The 19,623-nt window shown below is 44.4% G+C and overlaps 2 protein-coding genes across 2 annotated transcripts; one reads left to right on the top strand and one right to left on the bottom strand.

The window, feature by feature from the left end:
• The first annotated feature begins 1,368 nt into the window (after nt 1-1,368).
• On the top strand, nt 1,369-11,442 carry bace2 (beta-secretase 2). The gene is made up of 9 exons (XM_030109034.1): nt 1,369-1,908; nt 6,458-6,546; nt 6,814-7,030; nt 7,998-8,129; nt 8,759-8,893; nt 9,410-9,511; nt 9,978-10,127; nt 10,219-10,387; nt 10,948-11,442. The coding sequence occupies exons 1-9, from the start codon at nt 1,615-1,617 to the stop codon at nt 11,187-11,189; spliced, it is 1,530 nt and encodes a 509-aa protein (XP_029964894.1). The 5' UTR covers nt 1,369-1,614; the 3' UTR covers nt 11,190-11,442.
• A 1,239-nt stretch (nt 11,443-12,681) lies between these two features.
• LOC115400782 (transmembrane protease serine 2-like) lies at nt 12,682-18,392 on the bottom strand. The gene is made up of 12 exons (XM_030108802.1): nt 18,378-18,392; nt 18,128-18,254; nt 17,599-17,691; nt 17,393-17,506; nt 17,143-17,272; nt 16,946-17,056; nt 16,826-16,869; nt 16,489-16,654; nt 16,233-16,405; nt 14,207-14,349; nt 13,354-13,506; nt 12,682-12,711 (listed from the first exon to the last, which is right to left on the bottom strand). The coding sequence occupies exons 1-12, from the start codon at nt 18,390-18,392 to the stop codon at nt 12,682-12,684; spliced, it is 1,299 nt and encodes a 432-aa protein (XP_029964662.1).
• Nucleotides 18,393-19,623: the final 1,231 nt, after the last annotated feature.

Here is a 19,623-nt window from a genome sequence, read left to right as displayed (position 1 = left end):
CTTTTTTAATACTGTCACTGCGGCAAATTAGACGGTCCTGTCTGAAACCTGCAGCAAACAAAAACCGTCTCCAATCTGGAAAGTTAACCGCTGACTTTTCAAAATCTAATATTGTTCCGCAATGTGAGGAGGGGAATTCATGGTCCAGAAAGTACAAAAATGAATAAAAAAAAATTTATCCTGGACAAAATGCAAATGGTCATTATGGATTGCCTGCAAAGTGAAAAACATTACACAAAAAGGGGGTTTATAAACACACACACACAGCTGTTCATGTCTTCATAAGTTTGCATATTATCAGCCCTTACCAGTAGGGTTTATAATGCTGTAGAACTAAATGTGAAATAATTTAACTCACAAAATAGTGGCTGGCACTCTTACTGTAATGTGTATGCAGTTCTGAGTTCGATTCCAGGTTGGACGTGGGCATTGTGTGGAGTTTGCATGTTTTCCCTTGTGCATGCTTGGGCTCCTGGCAAATACTACAATTTCCTCATCAGTCTAAACACGTGAAATTGAACCTAATTTGTTCCTTAAGTTTCCTGTAAGTGTTATGTGAGTGCAGAGACTGCTGACCTGCTCAGTGCCCCCCGCCTCCACCCAGTCACCTGGAATGCTCCAGAACCATGACCTTTGGTTGGATGCTGGAAATGGATTGACAATAAAAGTCACTGTACAACACTCACTGTTTCCACTTTTCTTCATGTCAATAGAGTGAATGACATATAACTAAGCCATGGTTATGACTGGACTGAAAATACCAAAAAGTTTAAAAATGATATCCTTGTGGTGATGTACAAAATATCTTTACAAAGTCATAAATGAATTATCTTCACAGAGTTAGGACTGTGGGACATTTATATCAAAAAAAGTTGTTAACTTCACCACAGCACAACAAAACATATCAAACTAGATAACTTTTTTTTCCTGAAAGAAAACATTCACGGCTGTAAGCCCTTCACTTTCAGCTCCAAAAGAAGTGTCAGAGATCCATCAAAGTTACTGTTTTTTTATGGTGGTTGTCTACTGAAAAGTGTGTGAAGCGTGCAGGGAGTGGTGACCACAGTGTTTTCCAAACAGGCCAACTGAGACGAACAGGACAGGAAGTGCTCCATCAAAATAAAACATAAGCGTCTGCGTCTATATCCTTTGGTCTATCTTTTTTCACTGCTGAAAACTTCCCGAGAAATGCTAACTTTTGACAATGCAGTTCAGGATTTAAAAAATATCTCCAAAATGTATATATAGTATTTTATTTGCAGGTCTTTTTGAACCTGCATTGTTTGTTTGCTTGTATGTGTTTGCTGGTTCCATTCACACCGCCTTTAGTTTGAAAGGACCCACCGGAAGTCGCGCCCTCCGTCCCGGCTGGCTTGTTGAAGATGGAGGGGCGATGGGGTAAAACCTCTTGTAAACTCTGTCCGCCGCAGCCAGCCGGGAGTGTGGCTCGCACCGCGTTGCTATGTCAGTATGTGCAGTTTGTCGCTGACGGCGTGGAAGCAGCGTCTCCATGATGTCCAGCCTGAACACCTGAGGAGCAAAGTTCTGGTCGAGGAGCAGGAGTTTCTTTCCCCGCCCGTTGATCTCTGACGGCTGAAAAACTTTCACACCACCATGGCGCACTCCGCTTCTGTATCGATCTGGGCATTCGCTTTGGGTTTGTGCCTGGGGGTGTCCGAGTGCTACTTCTCCATTCCACTGAAAATCTACCCCGGGAAGTACAACTTCTCCTCGGCCGCGGATCTGACTCCCGCTCGGAGAGTGGCGTTAACGTCCGATGGAAACGGCCTGTCTCTGGCCTCTGATCCCAGCGGCACCGTCAACTTTCTGGACATGGTGAATAACTTGCAGGGCGACTCTGGAAGAGGCTACTACATAGAAATGTCCATCGGCACTCCCGGTCAAAAGGTACTGAGTCACTCTTGTTTCAGTTGTGCAGGCAGTTTCAGTTTTGTGTGTTGCTTTCTGTGTTTTGGATTTCATGGTGTGTATTGTGGATGTGTGAAAAATCCAGCATGTGATCCATAGAAGGGAATGTAGTGTAGAGTCTCCAGGCTGTCCATTAAAAATATATACACTTAATTTTAAACAGCATTAAACCCATGATAGACCAATGGATAGATAATGCTGGTATATTTTGACTCCATATGAAGAGAAATGTGCTGTTGATCCACAGGCCTGCTTTGGACCATGAGTGGATGATGGCTCAGAATAACTGTGGGGTGATGTCTTTTCTTCCCAGCCCAGGGGTCTGTAGGTAGACTGAACTCCCCTCCGCTCACATGCACTCACATGATGCTGCCTGTGAGGACCAGTGTTCAGCAGCAGGCAGCTGACAGGGATTACAAAGCTCCCAGGGAGCAAAGAGCAGCTCCACAGTTGTACACAGCAGTATAAGCTGTTGTTCAGGCTTGTTATTTTCTTTGAAATAATACAAATGCTTCCCTTTAAGTTAATTTTCATCATTTTGTAATGATCTCTATGTAATCACCCTACTAGACCATTTCAGGAAACTAAATCTGGATGACTGTGCACCTCTTGATTAAAACTACATGAGGCTTGAAGGGTGGAGACCATGACTTGTGTTGTAAGCAGATCGACTTGAATGGAGCTGGAAAACAAACGCCAAATTGTCTGATCTTGTTCTTAAGTTGACCTGTTACTAAGAAGCATCTCCAGTTAAAGAGATCAGAGACTTTAAGGCACTTGGTTGAAACAGCTTAGTTCCTCATCCAGGCTTATCAGTGCTGCTGCTCCGTCTGGACTCCTGTGAGGATAACTATGTAACCTTCCCAACGCTTTACATTTAGTACAGAGTTGTGTTTGAAAGGAAGCGTTGGGCCATGAGGACACAGACTAGGAGCTAGTTGCTCGTCAGGTTTTGCTTTATCATTATTTATCATCAGGTGAACATTTAGCACTGTTGCTGCTCCTTCGTCCATGTCACTGATTTTATCTTGCACCTTTTGTATTGCTCTGTCTACTTGTGTTACACATTATTTCCAATTTTTAATGTCACGAATACATTGACAGACCTTCAAATGACTTTTTCTTTAGTTGTAAAAGTGAAAAATTCTTCAGCAAATGAAATGCTGAAGTGAAACACAGATGCCAAAATATCCCTAATACACCAACTTTGCCGGAAGAGACAGTTGTTCACATGTAATCATACACAGCTCTCCATGTTTCCACTGATTGTGACCTGAGCTTGATTATACAATGCCATCAGTTTAAAGAGTCAAAAGTGGAATGATCACACACAACATTGGGGAAATTGACTCTGTTTTGTTTGGTTATTGCATAACATCAAAGCCAAATGGTAAACTCAGCAAACTACAGTACAGGGATATAAGTGCAATTATTCGCTATTTCAGCTATTTTATAATATGCATAGGCACGATAACTCTTTATATATGATTATCTTTTTGTGTATAATGTAGTGCAAGTGTCACTGTCCTGCAATTTTTGACTTTTAAAAATTCTATAATAGGTGATTCTAATTCGAGTTTTATTGATCTTTTTGCATCAAGGCATTTGAGTGAGCCAGCATTTCCAATAGCACAGACCTACGTGGGGAGCCGTCCTTGTGACGGCATGAGCAACACTCGTCCGTGCCCGGCCTTGTCAGATGGGCCAGGTTACTGTTCAGTTGGCATCAGGTGATTCGCTCAGTGCACCGCCGCCTGAGGAAGCACAAGCAGAAGTAAACACAGATGGGATTAAACACCCGAATGAACAAATATTACTTTAAATCCAAAAGATGGGTTTGAAATGCACATAGCAACGAAAACGGTTCCACCTCTGATATTCCATTGCACTCTTGTCCTCTTGTGCATAATCACAGTGAAACCTCCGCATCAGTTATTCATCCCAGCACAGCTCAATTCACTTTGGTTCAGATTGGTTACACGGTGCCAAAATGTCCTGTAACTCAATACTATTGAGTAATACTCTCAATATTATTCTAACTAAATGATGAGGTGATTACAGGGCCGTGGTGTTAAATGAGGCACTATTCAAATCGGCTCCTAATTGCCGCATCTGTTAGCGCGTGGCACAGCCGGGCTGCGGTGTCGGCTGGAGAGACTCACATCTGCTAATTGGTACAAACAGGTAGCAGATGCACGTCGCCGCCATGGAGCCACCGCCAATTAGACAGCGAACACTCAGCCGCGGCGGGGGATGAGATGTGCCTGAGGCTCTGCGGCTGAGCCGAGGGAGGATAGTGTGACTGGGAAAGGATAGGCGGCGAGGGGGGAAGAAAGCGGCCCCGCGCTCCCCTGCCCATCTTCCCTGTCTCCAACCACAAGGTTCCAGTGTTTTCCAGTCTGGCCCGTTTGGCCGGTTGAGGACTTGCGTAAGGCGGACCGCTGCCATCTGCACGGCGGCAGAGGGGGTTTTCGATGGCACGGTCAACAGTGATGGGATCAGAGCCAGCTCAATGAGGAGGAACTGATAAGCCTGTCTCCTACAGAAAGGCCAACAGGGGCTTTCCTGTGAATGACTGAACCAGTCGATAAGACGAGCTACAACGTCGCAGGATAGTTTTAGAATGACTAAATGCGCATGTACGTTTTAATGTTTCACAAACAGAGGCCGGTCTCTTCCTGTGACACTTGATCTGGTTTGCTTACGAGATGTACTCTAATATTTCCAGTGAAGTACTTCCTGTTGATCTGGTCAGACTGAAACAAAGCAGGCCTCAGAGGAGTCGCTGTTTGAAACCGAGCTGGCTGAATGAACACTGGTTGTGTGATCAACATTGAAGCGCCGCTGAATAGAAGTCTTTATACTTATTTATATAAACTTTATATAGACACCACTTTTCACATGGTTCTAAAGAGATTCACATGGACAAACCAGGGCTACATAAACTTAACAAAGGAAAATCACACTAAGAAGTTAGTAGTAGTTAGTAATTGCCGCTGCAGTAACCACATGTTTGATTTGGCACAAATGTTACACTGTATGCTCAAACTCACTGCTCTAAACACTTGATCGCCAGCGGCTGTAAATATGTTGTAATAACTGCATGGTAAAAGAAATACTGTCAAGGGTGACAGGTGTCAGTAATAAAACAGTGTGCTGGAATTTAGTATCACCTCCACCATTCGGCCCAGTGACGTCAGGGTGGACACTGATATCTGCCTGATAGCTGCTTCTATGTAATAAAATCTAATTAATGAATGCTGCTTGCAGGACTTAGTTCACAAAGATAAGATGCATGGAATCCCAACGGCTTTAAGCTTTGGCCCTAAATGAGAGTGAAACCGGGTGCCAGTTCTGAAGAAATCTCAAAGCTCTCAGTAGATACTTTACCGTTTGTAAATAGTTCCAGGGAAATTTCACTTTAGCTTCAATCGCACAAATGTAACTTCCTCATGTTGATTATTTTGGCTGACATTTTATATTTGAGACTTTGACCTTTGTAAAGTAAAGCTGATTTTGAAAATTATATTTTGAACTGAAGAAAAAATTGGTTCCAAACACAAACAATATTAAATATGTGCCTCTGTTCAGTGCTTTGATACAACATTCATGGCATAATGTGATGATTTGATCATCGCCGTCGTGGAGTCCTCAGGTAGCTGCAGGGGTCTTGGATTTATGAACCCGTCACGAAGAGCGATGCTCCTCCGGACGTGTTAATACGTCTGCTGTTCAGCAGTGGGCTGACACAAGTCTGCTGGCTAATTAGTTCCTGCTCGTTGACTTGGTGCCTGGAAGACAACATTATCTCGGCCGCTGTGAGCCGGTCCCCGCTGCTCTCATGACACCTCCCCAAATGGCCGGATAGGCCGGACCGCCGTGCCAGCAGCCGGAGGCTTCCCTGTCTGACTCATGGATCACACATCGGAGAGGTGGACATCCTTCTGTCTGCCAGCTGATGTCGAGCATTTTTTTCCCCAAGCTGAAATTTAAAGATGGATATAATATTCTTTGCGATTGCAAAGTCAGACTTTACAGAATATTACAAGAAATTGCACACCAGTGTCCAACAGGCATAAAGACGAGTGGACCTCTTTCAGTTTGACAGATGCAGGAGCAAATTCAGCTAAATGGAAACTGATCTAAAATCTGAAGCCAGCATTGCAATCGGTGCAAATAAACACCAAATAAGCAAAAAATGTAAGTTTTTAGAGCATGAAGCCCCCCTATATAAAATGTGTTTTTAGCTTTTTAATTAATTTTTTTTTGTTTGTCCATAGTTGAAATGTCATGTATATTTTCTAATGCTTCGGTATGTGTTTCTTTTAATGACTTGTCTCTCCTTAGTTCCTCTAATTAAAACCAACAACAAACTCCAAACCCTCTGTTTGTGCACTTCAGTGTGTGTGTGTGTCTGTGTGTGTCTGTGTGTGTTTCCAGCCGTGTGATTGGGAAGCGGTGTGAGTCCAGCTGGTTAACTGATCACTGTGGGGCTTGTTAAAGTAAACATGTGCCTTGTGTCTTTCAGCTGAACATCCTGGTGGACACGGGCAGCAGTAACTTCGCCGTGGCGGCGGCGCCACACCCTTTCATTACTCACTTCTTCAACACTGCTCTGTAAGTTGCTGTGCACACACACGCAGGTTTGTTGTCACAATGCTGACGTTCATATCGATTGTAAATTTACCTCGTGTGCTCTCTAGCATGAGTAAAATAGAACTTAGTTAAGAAATGTATCGGAGATTGCAGATTTTTCACAGTAGTTATGTGTCTTTATCCACGGGACAGAACTGCATAATCCTTGCTCTTTGCATTTGCATATCTTACATTTTCTCACCACGGTCTGAATTGTTCACGTGCCTTGTCCTCTTCCTCCCCCTCCAGCTCCGATAGCTACTTGTCCACGGGTCGGACGGTGGCTGTCAGGTACACCCAGGGCAACTGGGAGGGGGAACTGGGCGTGGACGGCGTCTCGATACCGAACGGCCCGAACGGGACCATCATCATCAACATTGCGGCGATCCTGTCATCCGAGGGCTTTTTCCTTCCTGGGATAAACTGGCAGGGCATCCTGGGACTGGCCTATCCCATGTTGGCTCGGGTTAGACATGCTCTTAAGTTTTAAACCTTTTTATACCGCAGACTTTGTGCACAGTGTAGCAGCAATAAAGCAAATAAATAGTACCGGTATGCTTTTTTTACATTTGTAAATAAATGATACACTTTTCATCAACTAAGTAGTTTTGTGACATAAATGAATTAAATACATACAAAATGTTACCCTCCTTAAAATCAAGAGGATTTAGGAACCCTCCCCTTTTTCTTTCCTTATCAGCATTCCTTCTTGTTTTCAAATGATTGTGCAACCTGTGCGTTCAGCCTGAGGATCAGGATGAGATCAGGTTTGATATGGTCATGCACGCATCACATGACACCAGACAAGTTTCCTCATTTAGAAACACAGAAGGTGGGATGCTTTAACCACGCCATTCTTTAAATTTATCCTCTTAGTGTTGTTGCTGTAATTTGTCATGCTTCATTTGGAAAAGGTGCAAAGTTGAGGTGTTTCTGCTCTGTGTGTGACTTTCTTTCATGTAATGGGACGACGAATGACGTCGGTGCAAACTCCCACAATGCCTTCTTTTGTCCTGTCTCACTACAGCGACTTTAAGAATCAAATGCCAGTGATCGAGGGGCAGATTTGCTCACACTGACCACTTTGTGCTGCTGGGGCCTCCTGAGTGGTTCAGGTTCAACGTGCCTGAGGGCTGATTGTCATGCATGGCGTGGTCGCACGACACCGACACAGAAACCCTCTCCAGGAAAACAAGAGGGAGCGTCCTTTTGTCAATGAGCAGTGTTTTTAAGGTTATCTTTCCAGAAACATCAGTGAAAGCATGTGTTTCTATGGCGACATTTAGAACGCTCCCACTGAAAAAGTTAGCTCCAGATATTAATGATTTCTTTTTCCGTCTTCTCTGAATGCTTCAAACCTGAAGCCGAAAATGCAAATTGAAAAGCTCAATTCGATCCGTGCAGGTTAATGATTGTGCCCGTCTTTCAAGCAGCCCGACTCGTCCGTGGAGCCCTTCTTCAACTCTGTGGTGCAACAGCTGGGAATTCCAGACATCTTTTCCCTCCAGATGTGCGGCGCTGGTCTGTCAGCCAGCAGCACATCCGACCCTGCGGGGGGCAGCCTTGTGAGTAGTCAGGAGCATCTTCCCCCAGAGAGTATTTATCAAACAAAAGCCTCTTTCAAGCTTTGATTTAGTGTTGTTTTTTTGTTTTTTGTTTTTTTTAATATATCTTGTGGTTAATGAACTTTTTCTTCAGCGTTAAAACTGTGATGGTGGGAGAATAACCGTTTTAAACACGAACCACTGAAATCTAATTGAGCCATCTTATGTGTAATCTCAAACCAATCCATCTCTAGTGGATCAGGCGGAGCGGCCGAGTGCGTTTTAGAAAGCGTGTATCATCCTCCTCCTCAGTGTGATTCAGTCCAGTCAGAGAGGAGCTAATTAAGCTAAGATAGCATCCTGCTGAGAGCAAGTCTGTCACTGTTATACGTACGACCTTGGTGCTGCACTCACTGCGTCTCCATCATGTGACCTTCTGATGCAGACAGATGGATAAGATGGCAGGGTGGATGTGTGACTAATGTGCGTGTGTGTGTGTGTGTGTGTGTGTGTGTGTGTGTGTGTGTGTGTGAGAGAGAGAGAGAGAGATAAGCCTTTCCTTAGAAATTGTGAATTTAGATTTTTTTTTAAAGTCTTTTTGCCACATTTAACCTGTTGGTGATGGGGTTTTTTTTTGGTCCGTTGTGCAGATAATGGGTGGGGCTGAACCGTCTCTGTATCGGGGGACGGTGTGGTACACTCCTATATTGGAGGAGTGGTACTACCAAGTGGAGGTTTTGAAGCTGGAGGTCGGAGACCAGAACCTGGATCTGGACTGCAGAGAGGTAAAACTGGAAAGTTTAGTTTCTCTACAATCTCTACCTGACAAAGGCCATGGAAACTCTTCCGAGAAGTTTGGCTAATTGTGTTCTGATTTTTCCTCATTCCACATTGGTAAATTTTGTTCATGACTTGATCGCTGTGATGTGAAAGTCCGGAGGGTCTCTGCAGTTGCAGGAAATTTAGGAATTTTGACATATCACTTACTGCAACTCATTGTGCTTCAAATTCTACATTCTTAATGCTGTCTTCGACAGCAACATCTGGAAAGTTGTCACCAAAAAAACCTGCTTTAAAGCCTAAATGGTTAATTCTCATTCTTAATGGGTGATTTTGTCAAGGTTAACACGCGGAAATGTACCTGAGCCCGAGTCGCAGCACTGCAGGGGCTTGTAATCCGGTTTGTCTGCTTGTGAAAGAACTTCCTCATTTGATATTCTTTTGTTTGCTCAAGGTCTTCCACATGAGCCTGTGGAACAGAGGAGAAACTGACAGCCCTCCACTCTTTCTCCCTCTTTCAGTACAACATGGATAAAGCTATCGTTGACAGTGGGACGACGCTGCTGCGGCTTCCTGTCAACGTCTTCAACGCGGTGGTGGAAGCCATCACGCGCAGCTCTCTGGTACGCCGCCGTCTCTCCACAGACAATGATGAAACATGTTGTCAGAGCAGAGAGATGCAGAGGAGGGTGGCACACGCACTCGCTGTTCAAGGACGAGGTAGCTTTAAGTGGAAGCTCGGGAGTCCCCCCCCCCCCCCCCGCCCCCCCCGTTATGAAAATGTATGTGCGCGCGTCCACGCCTTTTGTTTATTTACCATTCTGCTTTTCGCGCATTTCAGCGTTCAGAACTGCACACAAACAATCCTCAAGGTTAAACTGAACTTAGAAGCAATGCTTTCAATTAATGTAGCCACAATCCTTGCAGATGAATCCCGAGAGGGAAAATGAAAGAGAACATCAAAACCTGTTTTGGTGTTTCACTGACCTTCTGTTTCTTTCTGTTTATCTCTCACCCTGCCTCTCTTTATGTGTTTGTGTCTTTTTTTCATCTTTTATTTATTTTTTTTTTCCTCCTTCTTTGATTCAGATCCAGGATTTCTCTTCGGGCTTCTGGGACGGCACCAAGCTGGCATGCTGGATGAAGGGAGAGACCCCGTGGAGGTTTTTCCCCAAGCTGTCCATCTACCTGAGGGCCACCAACACCAGCCAGTCCTTCAGGATCACCATTCTACCTCAGGTACACGGAAGCAAGAACCTTCTCCAGATGTCTCTGTTGACTAGCAGCTGCTCGATGCCTTTTTCCTCTTGTTTTTTCTGTGGTCTTGCAGATGTACATCCAGCCAATCACAGACGTGGACGGCACGCTGGACTGCTTCCGCTTCGGAGTGTCGTCGTCGGCAAACGGCCTGGTGATCGGCGCCACCGTCATGGAGGGCTTTTACGTGGTGTTCGACCGCAGCCAGCGCAGACTTGGCTTCGCACTGAGCAACTGTGCAGGTGAGGATTAAGAAGCAAGGTGTGGAGTTCTGCTGATGCTTATGTACCGCACACTCACGCTTTGTTTTGGCCTCAATAGTCTTCAAGTGACGTCTGAAATATTACATCTGTGCGTTAAATGGACCTTACAAAGGAAATGCATGTTAATAATGTGAGGCTTGCATTATGGAATATGTAATTCAGAGTCAAGTGGATTGTTTTTCTTCTTTCTAGTTTTGCGTGATCACATGAAAGTACTAAAATCCTGCTTGTTCTGATGCAGGCTGAAGGTTGAGACGACATGCTTGTTACAATAGTGCAGCTTCCATTTCTGAGTTGCCAAAATCCAGACAAGAATTTAACTACTAATGAATCCCAAAAGACAAAAAAACAAAAACAAAAAACAAATCACTTCACCTTGCAAACTGGGCTCAGATCCAGACACACACTGATGTTTTCGTGATCACCAATTTGCAAACTAACTCTCCTGTAGCCCTAACTTTCTTTAAGCCTTCTCTAAACGAACTGAACCTCCATGACCTTTCTCCAACCGATCTCGTCCATCCTGTGCTTCTCTGCAGCGAGTGGCAGCGTCGCCCTGTCGGAGATCGCGGGACCCTTCTCCGCCGCGGACGTGGCCGCCGACTGCTCCGGCCGGACGCTGAGGGAGCCTCTGCTGTGGGTGATCTCCTACACCCTGATGGCGGTCTGCGGCCTGGTCCTGGTCGTCCTGCTGCTGCTGCTCGTCCTGCCGTGCAGGCGCCGCGGCCGCTCCGGGGAGATCACCGACGAGTCCTCGCTGGTCCGCCACCGCATCAAATGACTGAGAGCGGAGGGACGGGCGAGCGCGGTAGAGGACAGCGAGGCGAGCCCGTCCGCGGCCGAGGAGAGGGAGGTGACGCTCGCCTCCGGCTGCTCCGGGGACCTGAACGCACGCTCATCCAGTCGGCCCAGGGAGGCAGCGGCACCGACGGAGGAGCTGCCTCCTAAAGGGAATCCACACCTCCAGAACGCTTCTCCAGACTGTCCAACATCAGAGGCTTTCCTCTCGCTTTAACGCAATGAAATACGTCGAGGAGAGCCGGCGCCTTACCTTCTATATTCTAAGCTTCTGAAAGTTGTAGAAGGAACACAGGAGGTCGATCCAAACTATGAAATGACTCAATAAATACCAGCAATAACCACAAGTACGGACCAGCTGTGGAGTTTCTGCCTCAGTCACACGTCAGCAGGAAGGAGGACGCTATAAAATAATTCAAGCTCACAGATGTCGAACTGTGTGAGACATGTGTCCGGCCATACCACCTGATGAACTGTGCCTTCACGTTGATTAGTTTTGTTTTGTTTTTTTACAGTGTAGCGTCAGCTCTCCTGCTCCTCTGCTCCGATGACCGCTGTTCATCGGAATTGAAAGTTAGAAAAGTATTTACGGTGCCTTCCAGACACACTGGTTAATATCATCAGTAGATCGAGACTTTACTCTGCTGACCTGCACTTTTGCTCCTGAAGCCGATCAACAGTGCGATACAGAGCGACAGATCAGTATATTCCAGATCTGCCAAGCAATTTGTTGTATTATTGTAATTTTACTAAATCTATGCATTTAGCTTTGTATTTAATTCTCGTTGAATGTAATTTTATTCCAAATCGTTGCTTTTTAGGATAGACGTTCAGGGATGTTTAGACTGCGTAGTTGATTCAAATCGGACACCAAAGGATTTTTGAGAAACTGACGTGTGGGGAAACACAGTGGCCTTCTGGTCACCGCGACACTCCTGTTTACTTTCCGGCCTGGTGTGTGAGCAATGAAGATCGAAGTTTCCACACTCGCACTGGTTCCTCATGCAAACTCGATCAAAACCCTTTAAAACGAGACGCCGCTGTCTGCCGGAATCTGAGGTTGTAAAATAGTTCATTCGAAGACACACTTGAATCTTTCAATAGTCACTTTTTTGTTTTTTCTCGTGCCAAATTTGTAATGTAAATAAAAGAACTTGTGACAAATGAAAAGTGTGATTTGTTTTATGAATAAATATTTTGGAAGTCAACAGGACAAACAATGTGGTTTGTGAATGACGGTGTTCATTCATGGCTCCGATTTCTCAAGCTGGACTATTTACAAGATACATCTTTATTTACATGGTACATATAGACTGGTCAGCCATAACATTAGGACCACCGACAGCTGAGGTGAATGTCGAACATTTTGTTCTCAAAGTTGAAGCAGAGAATTTGTGTTTGACCTGTGAGTCAATCTGTGTAGCGCAATCTGTGAAGCTGCAGATTTTTGTGGGCCGTTGATTGAATTTTGATGGTCAAGCGTCGTGCTGCGTCCATGTTTGTTGCTGGTGTTTTCAATGTCACGGCTGTCAAGCACGGGCGCGTAAGATAGCTACAAGATAGCTAGAAAACACTATTAACTTCACCTGATGTCATAAAATCATACAAAACAGCACTTTAGAGAAGATTATGATTTAGTAGCACAGATATTACAAAATGTGAACCTCACACTGATCGTCATTGGTCCAGTAGTCAGTCATCTTGATGCTTCTGTCAACAAAAAAAAAAAAAAAAATGTATGTTGGTGAGTTGTTCCAAGTGTGGCTGAAGGTTCACTTCGTTTGAAATCCCACTTAGACAGTAATAGTTCTATTTTATCACTGTAGTTTGGGGACAGCAATGAACCTAAAGTTTATGGATTTCTCCGACCATGAAGGCAGATGGCTATGAAGAGCTTGGATTTTTGACCTATTAAATCGAATTTTTACAAAAAGTATCAAGTGGTATTCGGTCCTGCTGTAGGCTGGAACATCTGTTCCTCTGTAAAAAGTTAATGAGTACAAAGAATTATACGGACATGATGAGCGTGGAATCTCACAGAGAAAAAGGAAATCAGATCTGAGGAAACACCTGTACTGTTCAAGATGTGTGCCTGCATGAGAAAGTCACCAAACTGCAGGTGAAGCTAACGTTCGTCCATTTTTTACCTTCATCTGGAAGTAGATCCAGCTGAGGGCGTGCGAGACGTTGCCGTATACACCCGGTTTATTCTCCCCGGTGCAGCGTTGGCCCCAAACACTGTTACCCAGAAGCCACCACAGTCCGCCCCTGAGGGACACCAGAGGGCCGCCGCTGTCAGCCTGAGGCAGAGCGGAGGACACACCGAGCTGTCAGCAGTGAAATATATCGTTACAAATACACTTTGGTGGTCAAGGACGTTAGAGGGACTTCAGGGTGAAATAGAAACCTGCAATACCTGGGTTCTTTCAGGGTCTCCCAAAGTCTATGAAGGAGCCACTGAGTGCGTTTCAGTAAAAGTCCACATTTAGTCAGATGCCTCCATCAACTTTCTCATCATTTTTGGGAAAACTGTATAAATGCTTTGTTACGAGTTGCAAAATGTTTTTTATTTAAGGCTGGCAACATGCACTGAACATAATGTAGATATTGTTTGACTTTGCCGCAGAGCAAATTACATGACAGCGTGCAAATGCCTTGAATTCTTCCCTGAACAGAAACGGTTTGTGTGCTGCTGGTCTGTCGGGGCTGGAATAACACTGAGCGCTCTTTTATTGGCGCATATTGTTTTACAGCATCAGTTGATTCTGTATTTATAGATGAATTAGGCCTGGAGGCGGCGACGCCGTCTGCTGGGAGTCACACTGTACATGACTGATGCTCTACTGTACAGTAAAACTGACAAACACCCGTCGACATGTGATAACATGTGAGCGCATATAATGCCACCATTCATTAAAACTGATTTTTATTGGCACTGATTTTAGTCTTTAAAGATCATTTTCACACGGCTGAGAGAAGAAAAACGTCATTTTTTCTTACATGGCACACACTGTCTCCTGTGTCTCCCTCTCTGGCGCAAAACATCCCCTGTGAGATCTGACCACCGTAGGCATCGGCGCCGTTACACACCGCAGCATCTATCAGAGAGACCTGAGCCTCCTTCAGCTGGAGAGACACAGCGTCTGTCAAAGAGACACACACACACGAGAATGATTATTAACCGGCGTCGGGGGAAATCTCCTTCAAAGTAATGATGAGTTGGATAATGGTAAATACAAATCACAGCAGTGACAACAGTGGTTATGGAGATCCAGCGTGTCTCTCATCAGAGGTGTCAAATTACACAGTGAACATTTACATCTGTTTGTGGTCTGTAAAATATCAGTTTATACAAACACATGTACAAATTTCACAGCTGTGTATGGTTTAAATACAAAAAGGAAAATGTATACATTTTGTGATTTTTTTTTTTTTTTTCACAAAACCTGTGCAACCATAAAGTAGTGGAGTTTCAACATCCTGAATGCTTCCCACTGCAGAATAGAATTAAACTTTAAAGGAAAACAGAATTAAAACAGCTCTTCTTCATTTGCTGCACTTGTCAGTTTTCATTCTGCATGTTTAACAGATTCAGCTCTGCAGTCTGGCTTTTATGTTAAAGTTACTTCTCACTTTGAATGACGTCTCAGTGATTTATCAACTCCGGTCTGACTGTTGTGTTCAGAGTTCTGAATGACTTAGAAACGATCATTTCTCTTATAAAGGAAAAGAAAAATTCTGATTTTTTTTTTTTTTTATTTTATTTTACACTCTGTAAGGTCCGCCTCCTGGCTGAGACCCTGCTGCAGGCCGGTGTTGGCCCCCGGGCCATATGTTTGATACCACTATTTGAGCCGTACAGGACAACAGATCACAGCCTGGAAGCGCGGGGGTTTGTCGCCATCTAGTGGCAGCAAGAAAAAACACTGTGGCAGAAAGAAAACACCGTGGATTCAAACGACATAAACTATAAACAAATGAGTTAGTTTTGTTCTGTCGGTCTATCTTCAGTTTAATGTTCAGAGGAGCTTGCAGCCTTCTACATGCACGCTTTATTTATTTATCTCTTCAGTTTTCAAATTCATCTTCAAAGTATTACTTTCATGTTAAAATGCCTCTTGAGCCGCTATCGTTCACTGCTCCACCGCTGATGTTTCCTCTCAGGTCTCATCGTTTTGTACTCAGAAACAGAATCACTTAGCTCCCCAGTGAATAAATTAAATTCGAATTAGGAGATACGGTAGTTTGTTTTTTTTATGCTGATTTTCTTTTAAAGAAAAATCTCTACATTCTGCAGCAGTGTTGAGACTCTTGAGATTGATGTTGACAAAACGCCGTTCTTTATCCTTCAGAATGAATTCACCATCACAGTAAAATTTTGAAGCCAAAGCAATCCCTCCAGTAACTTCTAACACTGCAATACTATGTGAAATTACAAACACTGGTTATTTCAATGTTTTATTTTTTTCAACACTTTGTAATCATTAATTTCAGTTCTGTGTTTACTTCTTAAACACCGGACTCACCTCCGCTCACTGCACGACCAAACCAGGTAATCCAGCAGTCCTGGCAAACAGAGACATTCAGGCCGACATTTGGGAGACACACGGGTCCAACTTTACTGGAGTCTATCAAAAGAAAGGGTTAGGGTTAGATCGTCTTCAGAAATTCACAGAGATCATGAGTTTTCTCCTCCACTCACATAATATATGAGGTTTATCTCATTATTTTGATCACTGAAAGTGTTCAGAAAATTCAGATTACTGTGGAAGATTTCCAATAGACTGTTGGTTAACATTATTTTCCCAGTCCTGGTCCTCAGGCAAATTCAGCAGACACCAAATACGATAATTCACCATGCAGAAACAGTCACGTGAACACATAAAGTGTAACAAATTCCTGCTAAAAGATTATAAACTAATGGAAATACATTTTGGACATTGAAAGTCTCAAAATTGTTTGAAACCAAACCATTTTAGCTGATTTTTTCTGCTTTTTCATTTGGTAAATAAGCATCCATCAGTACCTGTGAAGTCCAGAGGACTGGAGACCCTCATGAGAGCCAGGTCATTGCTGCGCGTCAGGCTGTTGTAGTCCTCATGTGTTATGATGTGACTCACAGTGTGAGCGGGGTTAAACAAGGTGCCTAAAGAGTCCACGATCCCAGCGTACACTGCCCAGTCTCTGGGGTCGGGGGCCCTGCAGGGGCCAGAGGATGAAGGGGGACCAGACTCAGTCTGGATCAGAGAACAACCTGCTTGGGGGGGCGGCGGGGGGCTCACCTGGCCACGCAGTGAGCCGCGGTGACGATCCAGTAGGGAGAGATGATGGCTCCTCCGCAGCGGTGCGAGCCCGCCAGCTGCAGGCTGACCTGCCAAGGCCAGGACGCCGGGGAAGAGGCCGCAGGGCCCCCGGGGGCCCGGCTCGAGTTCACCCCGCGCCCACAATCTGCAAATAAGACCGCTCTTAGGGAGGATGGGTTTCAATGCGGCAGGCAGGAAAAGAGGTCAAACTGTCAAAGTGTCATTGTGGCTGAAACTTCCCACAAAGACGAAACCAAAAATCTACAACCGCAAAACAAGGACAGGGAACGTGTTGTTGTAAAGCATGGTGACTTACCAGTGCACCGCAGTGTCACCCCGTTATTGTTGGGACACGTTTTGCTGCAGACGATGAGACAGTGTTGCTAAAATGATCTTGGTGTTTATTGAATAAGTGCATCTTGACATAATGACTCACCTGAAGGCGACCTGCTGCAGGATGGACACATCAGGATTGAAACCAGACTTCACTATTAGGAATCCGTTGTCCGAGGCCGTCTTCTGTTGGCCTGATTTGAAGTATGTGCCCCTGTGGAAACATGAGGCGGAACACAGAGCTGGATTCAGACAGACGGATCCGTCGCACAGCAGCGTTCGTCTCCGGGTGCGTACTACCTGCTGTATCCCATGCCCTGGCAGCTCGCCTCCCCGTGCTGGTCGCTCCAGTCATAAGAGCAGACTGTCCGCCACTCCTTCAGCTTATTCGAGTAGATCTGAAGCAGGGAAGTGGAGCCCTGCACCCTCACTTTCAACAAAAACACAGATAAATCACATTTGAGGCTCCATTTTCTAAACTAAAGATGGATCAATGTGACAAGTGTGCAGCAGGTGGATGACTGTGTGTGTGCAGCACGGTTCGGTTTACCGCAATGGGCCTCGTCCTCGCCCGAAGGGCAGTGGGTCACACCGTCGCACCACTGGGACTCCCACACACAGCCCCCGTCAACGCACTGCACCCCGTGCACGCAGGAGGAGGAGTCTGCAGGGAGCCAGGCGGCTATTTCAGGGTTTGGTCCTCATTAAAAATGCACCTGTCTTAAGTTTCTGCGGGGAGCGGAGCCGTGCACTCACAGTAATAGGCGAGGAGGATTCCTGTCAGCAGCAGCAGGAGCAGCAGAGAGATGGCGGCAGCCACGGAGAACTTAACGCACCTCTGCTTCAGGTCTGACAGGGAACAACTCACAGTCACTTCACGGCCGCTTGCACAGCTCAGCCAGTGATTTCATCAACGGAAAACATCATTTCAACAGGCCGACTGGTTATCTAGTGCAATAATTCAGCTTTTTCAACTATGAATTTCCACAGTCAGGAGGTTAAAATAACTTTCTCATAATCTTTAAGAGAAAAAGAAAAAAAATCAGTTTTTCACTCATTTAGGTCCAAAAAAAGTGTAGAAAATTGTAAATATCATTGAAAAATTCAGATATTTTTGTAAGAAACGTACTGAAAATGTAAACTTTAAAATTATGGCTATAATTGAATTATGTAATCAGATGGTTTGAGACATGTTAGTATTTTATGGTACAGTAGCTTAAAAGTAAATTGGAGAAATAGCATGACTGTACGTGACAGTGTAGTGGAGGATGGAGGATTACCTTACCTTTGCCCTTCGGGACGTCGTCCTCCAACGGGGGCTTCAGGGCCACATGGTGAACATACTGGGCTTTAAGATCTGCCCGGCTCGGAGGGGGAGATCCACTGGACAAGCAAGGAACCACGTCTGAATACTGTGGGGAAAAGATCAACTAAACATCCATTCGTCATGAAAGGAAAACTGCATTTGCCAGGAAAGCCCCACTAAGGTTAAAAAATGGTCTCTTCAAACTGACAGCATCAAGGCTGAAACTCACCGGGTTGGAGGTCATTTTCTGAAGCGACAGACGGTATCAGAAACGATGTCCTGCTATAAATCAAAATTCACGGTAACATCCAGATGATCTGCTCAACATCAGCATCTGCAGACGAAGAGACCGGATCCTCGGCACCCTCACCCCACAGTCATCCAATAGCGGCCCTCTGGTTTGTTTGAAGGACCACTCCTACACTTCAAACACATTTAAGTTTGACTTCAGAGCCCACGTAGGACTGCCGCCTTGTCTAAATACCCATGATGCTCGCTGCTGAAGTGTGAGTTCTGTCACAATGAGTGGAGAAGTGCTTCAGGCCGAGATGTTTACAGACAAACACGATATGTTTCAATACCTGAGTCAGTGAGTGACGGGGACATTCAGGGAGGAGTGTTCAGCTGAAAATCACTCCGAGGGAATCAGAGGACGGCTGAAAACACAACTGTTGTTGTAAAAATAAAAGAAAGTGACAAGTATTAATAGCACAAGGTTATATAAACATGTCAATTTTTAAAAATGGCATCGATTTAATCGTGCGTCTTTAGAAAGATTTAAAAAAAACAAAAGAAGACATTTATTTTCAAAGTCAGATGCATTTAAGTTTCATCTATTCATTAAATTCGATTGTTTTGTTTTTCCAAATAACAGATTGGTGATTGTTTTTGTTCTTTTTGAAGTGCGTGAATACGTTTTGTTCATTTACCATTTTATCCAGATGTCTATCTTCTGCACGGCTTTGTCCAGCTCTCTCTCTCTCTGTCTCTCTCTCTCACACACGATTTAAAATCAAAACTTAACCCAATACACACACGTGTGGACATAAAGATGAACTCATGCACATGGAGAACATGCAAACTTTATTTTTTGTTGGTTTATTTCCATTAGCATTCAAACTGTTCAAACTGTATTTTTTATTGTGAGCACAGCTTGATTTGAAAAGCAATAAACGATGCTACTGAAAAAAGATGCAGACTGAAGCTCAAAGTCTGCCATTTCTACACAGAAGGCCAAAGAAAAAGAAAGCAAACAACCCGAGCAACTGAAGCAAAACAACTCTTTAACTTACTGGGTCATCTCTTGTTCTGTAAAGTACAGCAATTGTTTTTGACCTTTTTAGTTTGATATAGTTAATATGTGGTTTTCAATATAGCTTCACTAACAAATTTGTTTTCATACACTCTTTCAATTTGACTACACTTTACCTTGATTTTAGCCCGATGTTTGTCTGGTGCAAAAACCATGAACTTAG

This window comes from Salarias fasciatus, chromosome 14, assembly GCF_902148845.1.
Source record: "Salarias fasciatus chromosome 14, fSalaFa1.1, whole genome shotgun sequence".
In the NCBI taxonomy this organism is placed as follows: domain Eukaryota; kingdom Metazoa; phylum Chordata; class Actinopteri; order Blenniiformes; family Blenniidae; genus Salarias; species Salarias fasciatus.
This window is presented reverse-complemented; position numbering and strand designations above follow the sequence as displayed.

Excerpts from the sequence above, each read along its gene's own strand:
- LOC115400782 (XM_030108802.1), bottom strand. Across the intron at positions 17,692-18,127 it reads CGACGTCCCGAAGGGCAAAG|ACCTGAAGCAGAGGTGCGTT; the intron begins GTAAGGTAATCC and ends GTTCCCTGTCAG. Across the intron at positions 14,350-16,232 it reads CAGTCCTCTGGACTTCACAG|ACGCTGTGTCTCTCCAGCTG; the intron begins GTACTGATGGAT and ends TCTCTTTGACAG.
- bace2 (XM_030109034.1), top strand. The coding sequence starts at position 1,615 with ATGGCGCACTCCGCTTCTGTATCGATCTGGGCATTCGCTTTGGGTTTG. Across the intron at positions 10,128-10,218 it reads GGATCACCATTCTACCTCAG|ATGTACATCCAGCCAATCAC; the intron begins GTACACGGAAGC and ends GTGGTCTTGCAG. Across the intron at positions 10,388-10,947 it reads CGCACTGAGCAACTGTGCAG|CGAGTGGCAGCGTCGCCCTG; the intron begins GTGAGGATTAAG and ends GCTTCTCTGCAG.